This window comes from Gossypium raimondii, chromosome 11 (assembly GCF_025698545.1).
Source record: "Gossypium raimondii isolate GPD5lz chromosome 11, ASM2569854v1, whole genome shotgun sequence".
In the NCBI taxonomy this organism is placed as follows: Eukaryota; Viridiplantae; Streptophyta; class Magnoliopsida; order Malvales; family Malvaceae; genus Gossypium; species Gossypium raimondii.
In genome coordinates, this window is record NC_068575.1 from 42,399,660 (window position 1) to 42,415,407 (window position 15,748).

The 15,748-nt window shown below is 34.5% G+C and overlaps 2 protein-coding genes across 2 annotated transcripts; one reads left to right on the forward strand and one right to left on the reverse strand.

The window, feature by feature from the left end:
- Window positions 1-1,960: 1,960 nt before the first annotated feature.
- On the reverse strand, window positions 1,961-5,005 carry LOC105803823 (zinc finger protein GAI-ASSOCIATED FACTOR 1). Its single transcript, XM_012636227.2, has 4 exons — window positions 4,261-5,005; window positions 3,768-4,164; window positions 3,411-3,682; window positions 1,961-2,982 (listed from the first exon to the last, which is right to left on the reverse strand). The coding sequence occupies exons 1-4, from the start codon at window positions 4,382-4,384 to the stop codon at window positions 2,186-2,188; spliced, it is 1,590 nt and encodes a 529-aa protein (XP_012491681.1). The 5' UTR covers window positions 4,385-5,005; the 3' UTR covers window positions 1,961-2,185.
- A 5,271-nt stretch (window positions 5,006-10,276) lies between these two features.
- LOC105803822 (uncharacterized) lies at window positions 10,277-15,432 on the forward strand. The gene is made up of 13 exons (XM_012636225.2): window positions 10,277-10,823; window positions 10,906-10,974; window positions 11,047-11,154; window positions 11,378-11,446; window positions 11,547-11,708; window positions 11,901-11,948; window positions 12,186-12,292; window positions 12,427-12,495; window positions 12,696-12,747; window positions 13,178-13,785; window positions 13,934-14,146; window positions 14,265-14,376; window positions 14,951-15,432. Exons 1-13 carry the CDS (start codon window positions 10,401-10,403, stop codon window positions 15,020-15,022), a joined length of 2,112 nt encoding a protein of 703 aa, XP_012491679.2. The 5' UTR covers window positions 10,277-10,400; the 3' UTR covers window positions 15,023-15,432.
- The last annotated feature ends 316 nt before the right edge of the window (window positions 15,433-15,748 follow it).

Consider the following 15,748-nt stretch of genomic DNA (forward strand, 5'->3'; position numbering starts at 1 on the left):
AACATCGAGTCGAGCGACATTAAAGTATCTCGTGGAGCTCTCGTTTTGTTAAAAGGTAAAAGAACCGCAGTCTTTATATTCGGAAGGTTCTACAGTGGACCGGTGAAATCGGACGTCCCTCGTCCGATTACGGAGTCAAAGTCAACTCATTTGAAGCGGAGGCAACTTGGTCATAGGAGGGAAAAATGTATGACCGTTTCGTTGAAGAGAGGTTCTCTTTTGGATGCGGGTTTTGAAAAGTTAGGGCACCGTATTCGTGAAAATCAGACCCGGGTTAGTTTTGATTTGGCAGTGCTCAAGTCGAAGGCTAGAAGTCTTCCAGCTTCTAAGTATAGATTCGACTCAGTTAATTCCCTGCATAGTTCAAGATAGGCCCGTGGCGGGTTTTGGCAAAGATGGCATTGAAAGAATTCGTGTCAAGGTGGAGATTGTTAGAATTGTGTGACCCAAATTCTAAGAGATTGCTTGCAAGTCAAGTTAAACAAAAATATATTTTCTTTTTAGAAGATTTAGTATTTATTAGTATAGTATATTTAGCATTTATTAGTATAGTTTATTTGACTTACTAATTTAGCCTATAAATAGGCTCTTTTACAATCTTAGAAATTAGACACACCCATTAGATTAGAACTCATAACACATTCAGAGAATTTTGTGTTTACGTTTTCGGGTTCTTTGTTTTTCGGGTTTAGTTTTTATCTCCATCTTTTGTACTCTTCATTCTTTTGCCATTATAGTAAAATTATCTTTGCCCGTGGTTTTTTATCCTCTTTAGAGGAGTTTTTCCACGTTAAATTTGTGTGTTCATCTTCTCAATTTCTTTTGCTATTTTTACTTGTTTGTTGCTTAATCAGGACGATCCTAACACAGGGACAACCAGGCAATTCAGATTTTTATTGTTAAGGGGAAATCATCAACTCATTTAATGTTTTATTAACCATTTGTTGCTTATTATATTGCTTCTACTTAACTACTACCACTAAGATTAAATAATTAAAATGCAAGTAAAAGTAAGAGGGTAGATTTTTATTTTGCCTGAAATTGGAAAACAAAGAGAAGCAAAGACCAAATCTGAGTAGAATTTGGACAATGGAATCAAAGGGGGCATAATGTCTTTAATCTATTAACCGTATATACATTTATATACAGATAATTTGGCAATGTTATGTGGATAATCTAGCTCTAAAGCAACTTAACATAAAAGACATTAAATTTATGCCTTTTAAGAGTTTTTCAATATAAATTTTATATTTGGTTAATTGTTTTAGTTTAAAGATAATGACGTTGAAGAGAGCATAGTAAGGTATATACACCCAAAAAGCCGGCATGCAATTTTCTCCTCCATCATCAGATTCATTGACTTGGGTGCTCAAGTGTCTGCATTAATATTGTAGCTAGCTATGATATGGGTTGTAGGACCCTCCACAATGTAAGACGTTTTCCCTCTTTTGCAGGCCTCAAATCACTTCAACAGCTCCTTCATCCTCCATGACTTTCATTTTTTTTTGAAGAGCATCCTCTAAGGCATTATTAATAAGTTGGAAATGATTAGAGCTTAACAATCTTTACATGAATAAAATTTTAACTAAAATGAACCAATCTATTACTGCAACTGTATATATATGTATATATATGTAGGATTGTAAAGGAAATGTTTGGCTTTCTGAAGTTTCAACCCAATATTTAAGCTTGCTTATGTTTTCTCAGCCAACTTACTATTGACACCACCCCAAATTAAACAATTCGACTTATTTTCCATATTTCATGCTTATGATATGATAATAAACAAAAGGGTTTTGCTGAACTCCCCGAGTTCTCGTTTGCTTTCATGATCTGGTTTACCTCATGGAAGATCATTCACTTCTCAATTCATTTTTTTTAGAAAATGGGAAAGAGTAGCTGAAGTGATCATCTTATAGTTCCCAGGCTTTGATAAAATATAAGATAAACAATGTCGAAATGTCTCCAATTCACCCAAATCATATTTTAGAGATGTTACTGTTTCAGCAAGCTTTATACATTAGGTATCCGAATACATTTGGTTCTAGTATTTTACCTTTTACACAGACGGGCATTTTCGCCTTTGTTGTGTACAAGGCAGCAGAACAATAAAAAAAAGACCTCAACTGCCTCTTTTGATGGCTTGATGCTAACCCCTGCAGTAGCAATTCTTATTTGTCCCATGTTATGAGCTCCTTCCAATGTCCTTGCTGGTGAAATCTCCACCCCCAAATGAAGTTGCTGCTGCAACAACATCAAGTTCACCTCCAATGGAGGTAATTAGAGCTGACAGGCCACCATTGGGGCTGCCACCAGCAGCCATTCCCAATCCAAGAAAATCGAGAGTTGCTTGCTTAGGACCAAATACAGGAGTTCCCATCATCAATTCCTTTAATCCTGAACTTCCATCACGAGGAAGCCCAAGGCCAAGCCCTGCTACAACAGAGGTATTCTCAGGCTCAGCTTGTCTCTGACCCCATTGCAAATTATCTTGCTGTGCGGATGATGAAGATAATGAAGCTATACCCAAACCATGAAGCAAGGATGCATTAGTTGCGGTTGCTCCCATCTGAGCAGCTTTCTGCAGCAGTGCTGTGGCAGACATAGCAGGTTGTGGTGGTGGTGCGTATTGCCTGTGCTCTTGCCCTGAAGTCCCAAATATTGATGACCCATGGTTTGTTGAGAGGCATAGAGAAATTGGTTCGATGGATGGAGATGGAGCAAGGTCAGTAAGACAATCTGGTTGACCTACAGATTGAAATAAGTCGATGAAAACCGGAGGTTGCTGAGGTTTTAAGCTCGCAGATGTAGTTGAGGATGCAAATAAGCTAGCAAATACACTGCAGCTGCTGCCACTACTGCTACTGCCATTGCTACCTAAGCTGGCGCTACTACTACAACTTCCATTCAAACCTGTTGGAGCCGCAGCTGGAGCTGGAGCCAGAGATTCTTCCATGATAGGACTGGGATTTTCAGGCAACTCTATAACATGATCCAAGATAGAGGGCAAATACAACATTAGAGGACCTGACTTAAAAAGTCTAAATACAAAGTAGCCTGGAAAGTTAAAAGACTTATCTTTGTGAAAAAGAACTTTAGAGCAAAAAGCAAGAATCGATCATGATTTACATTCTGTAAATCCACTTCTCTTTTCCTTTAGCTTTTGAAACATTTTAGTCTTTTATCAAGATTGAATTTCAAAGTTCAAGAAATGACCTCATTTTCCTTCCCTCTCAAATCTCAGTCTCACCACCAGACCAGTTACTAATACCACCATAAAACAACAAATACCAGAAACAGACAAATAACTACAAAGGTCCAACGATTCATCCGAAGACAATAACAACAACAACAACAAACGTTGTCTTTGCTTAATTAAAACAAAACCAGAATGCAGAAAACTTACTTACCAGAACTTTGAATTGGCAAAGCTGAAGAAGATATCACACTAGTTAACTGAGGCACAGCTGGAGCTGGAGCTGGAACTTTCCCTGATTCTGGCGCAGAAACCGATACCGGTGCAGCTGCAGATGGTGGTGAACAATCCGTAGTCTGAGGTTTTGGGTCGGATTCTTTGGTGGCAGTTTGATTCTGATTCTGAGGCTGCGGTTGTGTTTGAGCTTTAGCCCTCTCCTCTGCCAACACATCACAGAAAGCCCTGTGGGTGATAAAACTATCCCTCCTGGGGAAAACAACAACAACATTATTAACAATATCCAATTGTTTTTCAATACAAAATGAAGCTTTAGATTGTTAAAAAAAAAAACCTGGAAAACACAGTTCCACAATCACATTTGTACTCCCGAGTACCGCAAATCTTGGAGTGAGCTTTCCAATCCGATTGAACAGCATATTTTTTGGAACACTTATCGCATTTCCACTTTTTTTCACCATGTTTTCTACAGAAATGCTTCTTAATTCCCGTAAGATCGCCCAAAGCTCTTGATGGATGGTGATGGACACAAGTGATCTCAGGACAAACATAAACTCTCTTTTTCACTTCCTTACTTGATCTCTGCCTCAGCTTCCATGGTAAATTATGACCTCGTCTATGAAGCTGAAGATTCTGGTCCCTTTGAAACCCTTTGTTGCAAATTTCACAAACGAATCGATTCGTCGCTAGAAGAGTCCTCGGAGATAAAGCAATAACCTCTGCATCCGGATCTGTAGCAACCTAAAAAAACAAAATTAAAGGAAAAAAAAACATAATAAAGTCCGGTTGTTTATTGATTATCATTAGATAGTTAATTTAAGGTATACCTGGCATTCCAGGGAGGTTACGTTTCTTCTTGGCGGTGGATTTGGGAAGTGAGTTTTGGTTACCGGAGGACGTGACGCTAGCTTCACCGGAAGCGGTGGATGAATTATCTAAGTCGACCGGCATTACTTCAATATATTCCTTTTAGCATACAAAGTTGGTTTTTTCTTCTTCTTCTTCTTCTTCTTCTTCTTCTTCTTCTTGTTCCTAGGGCTTTGTGTTTTGCTCTTTAAGCCACCTACTAGCTCTCTGCTGAAACTCTCTGACAAAAGTTCACATTACCGAAAGTAACTCAATGATTAAACCCAACTCTTTCAGAATCAGTTCGAAAGCTTTTTAAAGTTTTAAAGTTCGATTCAAAACCCTCAGAAAAGAACCAATAACAACAAAAACAACTAAAAACCCAGAAAGCAAATCCAATCAATAACCCCTGGAGCTGAATGATCCAACGGTCAAAGCTGAATCAAAGAACATATCAATCTCAATGAAACAGAGAAACGGGATGGATTATCAAAAATGGAAAAGTTTCATATAAGGCGGCTTCAAAAGAAATACAGGAAGAAAAGGAAAATAAAAACTTAAAGAGACTTCATGCGAAAGATTCTAGAGAAAAAGGAGGAGAAATAATTTATAAAGAAAGAAAAGAGATCTCAGCTCTTGCTAGTTTACTTTTCAAAAGCGAAAAAGTTAATACATAAAATAAATAGAAAATTATTGTTGAATAAGCTTTGATTAGTGTTAATCTGATATAATACATTTGCTCAAGAACAAATACGAAGAGTTTGGGGATTTTTTTATGTAACCCTTTTACTTGTGGGTTTTGGGAAAGTTGTCGGGAGATGTTTCCTTGTGTAGTGCAGTGAAGCAAGTTAAATTAGCTAAAAAAAGTCTTCTTTTTTTTTTTAATATTTGGGTGAATAAGTCTATTTCTAGCATATTTATTGGAATAAGTTGATTTTAGAGGGAGATGTGTCTTCACCTTTACTGTTCGATTAGGTTTGGATTTTTTTAAGTTTTTGTTAGAGGTATTTATGGTTTAGGGTTGGAAATATGGGGAGGTCGATTTAATTGTGTTCGTGCTTGAGGTAGATATTGTGAAAGCTTAAATGTATTTTTCAGCTAACGATGATGCGATAGCATTAGGAGACCTATACATTTCTACTATTGTGTCGGGATGGAACTATTGCCTTAGAAGCCCATCGCATTGCAACTCAAGCTCCAAGTTCACGGTGCTTATACGATCACGAATTGTAGCATAACAAAGGCTCCTAGTTGACGAATGTTAATTTGGGGTCACGATTTGGAGTATAACTTAGTATTCCACTTGATAGTGATTATGCGGTTATGAGTTCAAGCTTCATCTCACAAGAAGAGGATGGTTTGTAAACCCGATACAAAAGTTTGAAATGATAATTGTAGGGAAAAACTTGGGGACTTTCCAATATAATCAAGTTTGTTAAACTAAGTTTTATTTGATAAAAGATTTTAATATAACAAATTAAAAGTATTTTTGAATATAAGCTAAAATTGACAAAATAATTTTTAAATTTGAAGTCTAAAAGATAAAACTTTGAAACAATTTTAAAATCAAGTGCAAATGATTTTAACCAAGTCAAAATGATTTCAATCAAGTTAAAATCATTTTAAATGATTTTCAAACAAGTCAAATTTGCTCTAGGACAAACGATATCGATACCTTATGGACATGTATCGATAATTTTGGAAATATCGATACCCTTAGAAAAATCGAGACCAAAAAGGCATTCTGTTTTCAAAAATACTAAAAATTATTGATACCATATTTTCGGTATCGATACTTTTTAAAAATAATCGATACCTTTCTTAAAAACGATACCAAAATAGTATTATGTTTCTCATAAACCCTATGAAGTATCAATCCGGTATCGATACCTATTTTAGGAAGTATCGATAAAATATTTTTTAAGTATCGATTATTTCATTCCAACGGTCATTGAATTAGCATTTATGACAAAAAATATCGATACCCTTTTTGGAGGTATCGATACTCGCAGTTACAGGTGAAATACATGCTCTAGTTTTACATCCCCAACGGCCATATTAACTTCACCAACAACCTCAACGACTAGAAATCTATTAGGGGGTATAAATACCATCTTTCAAAGTCCTACAACATCCAAGAAAGCACTTTCAAGCAAAAATCATCAATCAAACAACCTTAGAGCTTAAATTTTCATGTTCTTCTTATATACACTTGTGAGCTTTATCTTTATTCTTTTGCTCAAGTGTATCTCATTGTATTTGTGCTTCAATTTGCAAACAATTTTATCTTGAAAAGATTGTTTCTTTGTTTGCTCATTTGTATCTCTTTGAGAGGGTTTGAAACTTAAGATTTAGGGTAAAAATCTTAAGGAGTTGTAAGGTTAAACCTTTTCCTCAAAGGTTGAACAAATTAGTGAATTTGGGAAAATCATTAGTGGTGGAAAGCTAAGGTAGTGGAGTAGGCAATTGGGGCCGAACCACTCTAAACTCTTTGTGTTCATTGTTTCATTCTTGTCTTTGCTTTCACCAAATTTTTAAAGGCCAATTCACCCCTTCTTGGCATTTTTGGTTTGCTTCATCGAGCTAACAATTGGTATCAGAGCTAAAACTCTTGAGACAGTTTTACCACAAAGAGTGAAGATCATTAAGGTATTCAAGATAGAAGCTACAAGTTAAGAAATTTCCTTCATAGCATCAGAGTAAAATTTCACTATATTGGGAGAAAGGCATTCCACCATGAGGCCTCCACTATTCAATGGCACCAAATACTCATATTGGAGAACAATAATAAAGCTATTCATCTAAGCCAACGACTATGAAGTTTGGAGGATAGTTACTAATGGGCTATCTATTCTAATAAAAAGTGTCAAAGGTGTTATTGCCCCAAAGGACGAGAGTGAATGGGATCAAAATGATATCAAGAAGGTGCAATTAAATGCAAAGGCTATGCACACTCTATTTTGTGCTCTTGGCCCAAATGAATACAATAGTCTCCTTGTGTGACAATGCAAAATAAATATGAGACAAACTTGAAGTCACACATGAAGGGACAAGTAGAGTTAAGGAGTCCAAGATAAGTCCTTTTACTCTTGATTATGAATTGTTTAAGGCAAAAATGGAAAAATGTATCAAGGAGATGTCCAATCACTTCACTCATATCATCAATGGTCTCAAAGCTCTTGGGAAGACATATCTCAACAAGAAGATGGTAAAGAAGATATTGAATAGTCTCTCAACATCTTAGGAACCTAAAGTGACAGCAATAGAAGAGTCAAAGGATCTCAACTCACTCTCTCTTGATGAGCTCATTGGTTCCTTGTTGACGTATGAAATGAAAATCAACTACAAAGTAAATGAAATCAAAGAAGTCCAAGGAAAGTGGGAGTTACATTCAAATCAACAACTTGTGAGACTGATGAAGACTCTAGCAAGAATGATGATGATAATGAGATGACAATGTTTGCAAAAAGATATAAAAGGTTCATGAGGTCCAACAAAGGAAGACAATTCCAAAAAAAAGGAAGGACTCAAGAATGAATCTACTAAAGAGAAGGACCCTATCATATGCTATGAATGCAAAAAGTCGGGACACATCAAGTTTGAGTGTCCTCAATGGAAGAAAAAAGGGTCAAGTAAACAAAAGCTTAAGGCTCATGTTGCTACTCGGAATGATGAGAATTCATCGGACAATGAAGATTAAGAAGTAGTCAATCTTTACCTTATGGCCATCAATGATATTAAGGTAACTTCTAACTCATCTACTTTAAATGATTATTCTTTTGATGAATTGCAATATGCCTATGATTAAACAAAATTCTTCAGGCATTCGTTATTTTCTCATTCATTAATATCCAATATATGGTCATCATAATTCAAATGTGTAGAACTCATTTATTAAATGTGAATGGTGATTAAAAATAAATTGAATATTAATAGATGAAAAAGTAATAAAATAGAGTCAAATCCATAAATCTCACATAAGTTATGCACATTTATATATATGAAAATTTAATTTTAATTGATTTAAATATTAAAATTTGATTTAGATAGTGAAATTAATAATTTGTGAAAGCTAAACTAAACTAAAAATATTATATATCTATGCTATATAAAATGTTTATGATTGAGTTAATATCACGAGTCAATTGTCTTTTTCGTATACTTTCCTTGATTTCGTTGTTACCGTAGGCTTTACACAATCGATTAAATCATATAGACATTCTTTCAAAACAACATAGATCGTCAAAAGGATCTTGGAGGCTCACCAAAACATGAAAGCCAAGATCTTTTAGAAAATAGATTCCTATTCAAAGGGTGCATAATTGCATGGATAAACTTACATTAACTCGTCAATTTGGGATATAGTTTGGGATTTTCCTTGAGGTATCAATAATGGATTGGAATTTAATAATATTGATTCATATACATATAGAAGAAAAGAATAAATCGATTCAATCGAAATTATTTAAAAATTATTTTAATAAAATAATGAATATTAATATATAAATGTGTTTGTCTTTTACTATTTTAACATGAAATATTTAAATAAAACATTTAAAAATTAAACTCAAGCTCTTCTAAAAAAATCAAAAATTTAAGAAGGACTTATCTTGGACTCCTTAACTAGCATTTTATAAACATAATTTAATATTATGTTTTTCTTTTACTCACATCATAAGTGTAACAAAATATAATATTAGATTATGTAATATTCATCATATATATATATATATATATATATATATATATATATAACCCAAATTGTGGCCTATTAATCTAGTGTTTACCTTTCTCGGATAACTTAGGTTCGAATAATTTTTATACCATATATATATATATAATAAACACTAATGAATAAACTAGCATTTTGAAAAAAAGTATTGAAAAAGGTAAACAATGTTTTGAAATATAATTTTTATTTAAATTTTTTCTCATTTAATTGTTTTTAATTGATTTTCAGTTAATTTGTAATATAAACTCAATTAATTTTATATAAAATTTATCAAATTCACATCATAGATGACAATAAAATTATATAAAAACTATATTTATTAAAAATGAATATAAAAAATAAATGAGATTTTGATTGAAATTGTAAAATAAAAATATTAAAAACAATATGTATTATAGGTTCAATTTTATGGTGTATAATTTTTATATTTTTATATGGAAAAGATGTAAAAGGTTAAGCAAAAACTTTTAAAACTATAATTTATATTTAGTCATTATCTAATTCAACTAAATTTATGAATTATTGTTAAATTTAGTCCAAGTTTATAGACCTTGCACCAATTATTTTTTATTGAATTATTGTTAATTTTATAGTTCAGTCCAAGTTTATGGAGCTTGACTAAGTGAGTTAATGTTAAAGACGTAAATAATGAGATTCGAGCTTATAATTAAAGGTGTGCATGGGTCGGGTTGGGCCGGGTTTAATTAAAATTTTAGGTCCGTTTGCTAGGCTCGGGCTCGGCCCAAAAAATAGACCTAAAATTTTACCTAAGCTCGACTCGGATAAAAATGTTAAAACTTGGGCCCGACCCGGCCCGCCCATATTAATTTTTATATTATTTTTTATATAATTGTAAAAAATATATAATACATTAAAAATACTAAAAATTTTAAAAAAATATTTTCCAACAAATTGAAAATAAATTTTAAAAAATATGTATACTTGAATAACACTAAGATAGATACAATTTAACAAGCAAATGCTTCTAAAATAATAACAAAATTAACAAATGTCTTTAAAATTCTTTTATCCTTTAGTGAATTCGGGTTGGACCCGGGCCAAAATACCTTACCCGAAGCCCGACCTATTTTTTAATCGAGCCTTATATCTAAGCCTATTTTTCGGACTTATATTTTTAACTAAATTCTCGCACATTTCAAGTCAATTCTACTTGTAATCTTAAGAAGAGCTAAACCTGGCCATGAAACCGATTCCCTCTTTAATTCGTAATTAAACCGTTCTTAAATTTAAAATCTTGGTCATATCTTTTGTCGAATATTTACTGAAGCCTCTTATAAGAATCTTTCTCCACACTCAAGCTGCAACAAGCCCTAATCGGTGGAAACCCTAACCGGTGACTGGATTAACACTGATAACAAAACGTCGAAAATGGACCTGGATGATTTGGGAGAGCTCGACGGTTCAAGTCAGGCCAATACTCGAACCACCAAATTCGCGCCCAAATCTTCCAAATTCGCACCCAAACTCAAATCCACCTCTAAGCCAAAACCTGAACCCTCATCCAAACAAGAGCCTCAAGACTCCGCGCCCAAACCCCAACCACCACCTGTGGAAGCAGTTTCCAAAAAGAAAGAAAACGATGAAGAAGATGTCAAGCCGCCGATGGTTGCTGAACCGAAAGCCGAACAATCGATATCAAATGGCGCGGTGAAGATGGAGATTGATGAGGAAACTAAAGAAGATGAGATCTTGACTGAAGCCAACAGAGAAGAAGATCAAGGAGAAGAAGAAGATATGGTTGTTCGCGAAATCGACGTCTTCTTCACTCCTTCAATTGACGCCGACGCTCAGGTGATTGCATTTTTCTATTTCCTTTATTGTTTAATTTTCATTTTTGCTTATTGTTTTCCCCCCTTTTGGAATAAAATTGCAGTTATATGTTTTGCAATATCCTCTAAGGCCTTGCTGGCGACCATACGAATTGGATGAACGATGCAAGGAGGTTCGTCTGTTTTTTCCCCTTCAATTTCTTTTTCTTTTTCTTTGTATGAATTATTCTTTAGTTATTTTGTAGGTACGGGTGAAACCTGATAGTGGGGAAGTGGAAATTGACATGTCTGTTGATGTTGATTCGAATAATTACGACAGTGAATCTGCTAACAAATTGAAGATGACGAAGCAGGTTTCTCTCTGATATCACAATTTAATCAAATTTCAATCTATATATTTATAGGTTTTGTATTTTTCCCCGGAAACATGTTCCGAGTGCTTTGCATTGATAAATTTTTTACATACTGCTACTGCATTTGTTGATAAGTTGCATTGTCGCATTTGCTTTTTACATAATGTCTTTTCCATATAAATTTAGCTGCATAACCTAATTATGTATCCTCATTTCTTTTTAGACCTTATCTTCTTCATGGCTGCCACCACGTCCATCTGGCTATGCTGTTGGAGTTTTAATGGGTGATAAGGTGTGTGCATCTATTGTCTATGAGCTTGTTTGAGATTAGCTATATAATATTTTTTTCCCTTGATGGATGTTGTTGTTCTAAGGTCATTTTTATGGTGCAGTTGCACCTAAATCCTATTCATGCAGTTGTTCAGCTCCGACCATCATTGGCACATCTCAAGTCTGGTGTCTCAAAAAGAAAGGACACAGTGGCTGCTGAAGCAGAAGTTACTGTTAAAGTAGAACCTAACGATGGGAAAGCAGCTGGTCCATCTGCCAAGCAGGTAATTACTTATCATTGGGATATACTGTTATGAAATGTTTGAATTTAAGGTTCAGAATATGTGTCCAAAACGAACCTTGCTTTTGGATCCTTGAGCAATTTCTACTGGGAAATCTCTTTTTTAGTTTAACCCCTGTAGTTGACTTTTACATATTAATTCTATACATGATTTTCAAGTTTTACTTTGATGCAGAACCAGAAAGTGCAGTCCTCAACTGAGCAAAAGGCAGAAGATAAAGAGGTGTCACTTGTTATTTTAAACTTTCTTTTTGTTCGGCATGAAAGTATTTTCAATTGTATGTTAAATTTACATTGATACACGAGCAACTAAAATGGCTTATAATTGTAGGATACTGTTACTGCTTGCTAAATTTTGTGTTACTGGTGGACTTCATTTCCGTGTTCTGAAAATCATGTATTAATTATATCGGCTCTTTTCTTTTTCCTTCTTTTTTGTTTCATTTCCTTCTCTTTCCAGTGTTGGGTTCCGCTCAAGTATCATAGCTCCAAGAGTGATTTTTCTGCTCAGTATCTGCAGAAAATGATGGCAGAACAAAGCTCCCCAATTGAGTTTACTTTGAACCCGTATGTTTTTTACTTATTACCTGTTTATTTGTTGGCCCCTTATGCTAAGAATTTGAGAGAAGTTCGAAATTACTGTATTGAAGCATTAATAAGCTGTCTGTCTATTGCTTTGAATTGTTTCTCATTATCTCTAGGTATGATTATGTTGATTCCTTGTGTCCTCTACCAAGCAACAACAATAAAGCACAACGTTTATCCAGAAGGTATGGTTACCCAACTAGTTTATGTTACTAGCTTCCATAATTATGCAGACTTGGAAGATGCAATTTTGTATCTGCGGTCTCTCTATATGCTACTTGTTCATGTGTTTGATATGTTCATGGCCTTATTAGGTGGTGGAAAATGCATCATCATCCTATCTTTATGTTTAATGATTTAAGGACCATGAAATTGTTTCTTTCAGGTTGTTATGTTCAATTCCACTTGAAGACCGTTTGAAGAAATTACTGACCGAGGTATGTTCAACTAAAGCTTCCACCTTTGACTTTTTTTCTGTGTGTTTGGGCATCTGCCTGATTTGGCTGCTGTCCCGTATATAGTAGTTTAAAAAACAAAATTTCACTCTGCAAGCTGGATCCATCATAAACTTTTTCCATATCCATTCCCAATGAACCTAGGCTTTTAGCTTACATGCATCTTTATCTTTCCCGAGTTTAGGATCATGGTCTTATAATATATATAGCATCTTATTTGAATTAAGGAATCTTTAGGATCTTGCATTCCCCCCCCCCCCTTTTCTCATTTAAATTGAGTTTTGGAAAAGAAAGATTTAAGGCTTTGACAGTTAAATTTTACTTTGTTTAGCCGGCCTTTGTAGGGATTACTAGTCATATTATAATGTATTATTCTATTTCATCTTTCCAACTCCTTTTCTTCTGTCAATAGGGGCGTCCTTTTCACCACTTCAACACTCTCAAAAGGCACTATGCTCCTGATGACCCAATTGAAGAAGTTTTTGAAGTCCTTCAGAAGCATGCTTTATTAGTGCAGGGACTCTGGGTTCCCAAGAGCTCATTATTATTTCCGGGGGATCCGTCTAAATCTTTAGCCAGAGACTATGTGCTTCTCTTATTCAGCAAGAACCCATTCATAAGCTATGACAAAGTAAACAACCTTTCCACAAGTCGCAAAGAAGAAGTGAAAGGCTTTCTGAAAATCTTAGCCATTGAGAGTCCTCCCTTGAAAGGTTGGAAGTTAAAAGAGAATACTGATGAAAATTTCAAAAAAGAATATCCAGATATTGTTAAGAAACAAGAACAGATTTGGAAAGCTGGAGAAGACAATGTAACTAATCATATTTGGCGAGGTGCAAAGGGTGGCCCTAGTAGAACAAAGCCTGGCACAGTCATAAAGTCAGAAAAAGCAGGGAACTCTGATAAAGTTGCAAGAAAGGTTGCACCTGGAGCACATGCTGGGAGGACAATGTCTGATGAAACTCGAGAAGCTATACCAAAGGCCCTGAAAAAAGTGTTTCAAACTTACAAAGTTTGCAGGTAGATTGTTTGAGGCTTTAACCATAGACATTTCAATATAACTGTTAGTTTCATTCATCCCATCCTATGTTGAATATATAAAACCTTGATTTATTTAAGCTGATGAAAGCTGCTTTATAATTTTGTTGTACTGCTTGTTTGTTATTAGCTTGCAACTGATTCGCAAAGGTCTACGAGATTTGGCTCTTTCCCAGTCTACCCTTCCCAAGGCAGATGCTAGACTGGTAGTTAAGGCAGCATATGGTGCTGATGCACCTGAGCATGAGCTCCAGGATGTCGTTAGTCAAGTTGCAGTAGAACTTCATGGTGGTCTTTTTGTTATGAAGTCATCCCAAGAGAATCCAGAATGTGATCCATTGAGGTTGCATAAATCTGTTCAATTAAACATTTAAGCTTAAATAAATGATTATGGTCTCTACTCTCTATGTTCCTTTTACAAATTTTCCTTTTTTTTCATCAGAATGTTATTTTCTATGCAGGGAAGTTGTGATTAATCTTCTTCGTGTGAAAGACAAGCTCAAGAAGGCTGAGGTCACAGCTGCTGCCCAAGTTAGTCTTAAGAGGGACATTACGAATAATGAATATAACAAGGTATCTTCTGTAATTAGATAATATCTTGATTTCCGATAACAATTTGATATGCTTCCTTGAACAGAATCTTAGATGATCATATCACTTCGCTCTATTGCCTTTAGGTTGAGACATGATTATTTGTTTGCATCAGGCATGCATAAATGTAAGAAGGTATATGTAAACATAAATTGCTCTACTCTATTACATTGTTATACCAAATACACAGGTTTGACGTAAGAATGTATTATTTGCAACTTGAGAAGTATTTAGAACACCATAGAGATAATCATACAAGAACAAGTGGTATTTGAGTTTAGATCTCTAGACTTGTCTCCAAATCTTACGAGTTGTCTCTCTAATTTCGTTTTGTAGGCCAAATTTGTACAACCGAACTAGGTTAATGAGTACTTCTAAATAGTGAGGGGTGCTTTAATTTTAGGTTAAGTTAAGTTGTAATAGTGAGGGGTCAGCATTGAGTTGTAATCAGATATATTATCAAAGGACATTTCATTCCTTTCAACTGGATCATTGAACATTCCGATTCCAACTTTGCAATAAGATAATATCATCTTTGTTTTTGGTTTTTTTGCAGGTAATGAGTGATTTTTGCGAGTATAAAGGTAACTGGTGGGTATTGAAAAGTGGTGATGGGAAGCCAAGCTAATTTGATCTAAAATTATAATGTTCATTGAGGATTGCTGATGAAAATAGGGCAAAAGAGGAGGTATTTAACCTTGAAATATATTAACAAAAATATAGTTTTGTGATGGTATGTATAGCTTTCTGTTTTTGTTTCTCATATACATTCAGTGAATTGATAGGCCAAATTACATGGGATGGGAATTTACGCATTGCACTGGGTAATTTCTGGTGGAACTCACCCTTTTTTTACCCACGAAGGTACAATTAAGATTGATATTGTAGTAGTGGGTTCCAAATTGCAATGTTGTTGGATCGGGTTGGATTGGACCAGAACTTGGTTGGAGTATTGGTCTGGTTTGAGGGATTAGATCAGTTGACTCACAAATCAGTACAAATTAGTTGAATTGAGATAAAAGAAAATTGATTAAATCAGTTTTTTCTTGTTTTATTGGTTTATAATTTTTTTAGTAATTTATTTAGATAAATTGGATTAACTAATTGAATCGAGAATTAATAATTTAAGCGGTACAATTATCCGTATGGTTTTGAAAATCTTAAAAATGGAGTATTGCGCTGATCCTATCTTTGAGTTGGTAGTCGCGTTTGCGTCTATAATATTTTCACCAGTACAAATTTAGTTGCTATAATTTCTGTATTTTAAAATTTTAAAAATGATCTACTCGTCGGTAAAAATTAAATTTGAGTTAGTTTTAAATTTGTGTTATACAGGGATGCTTTATTCAACTGA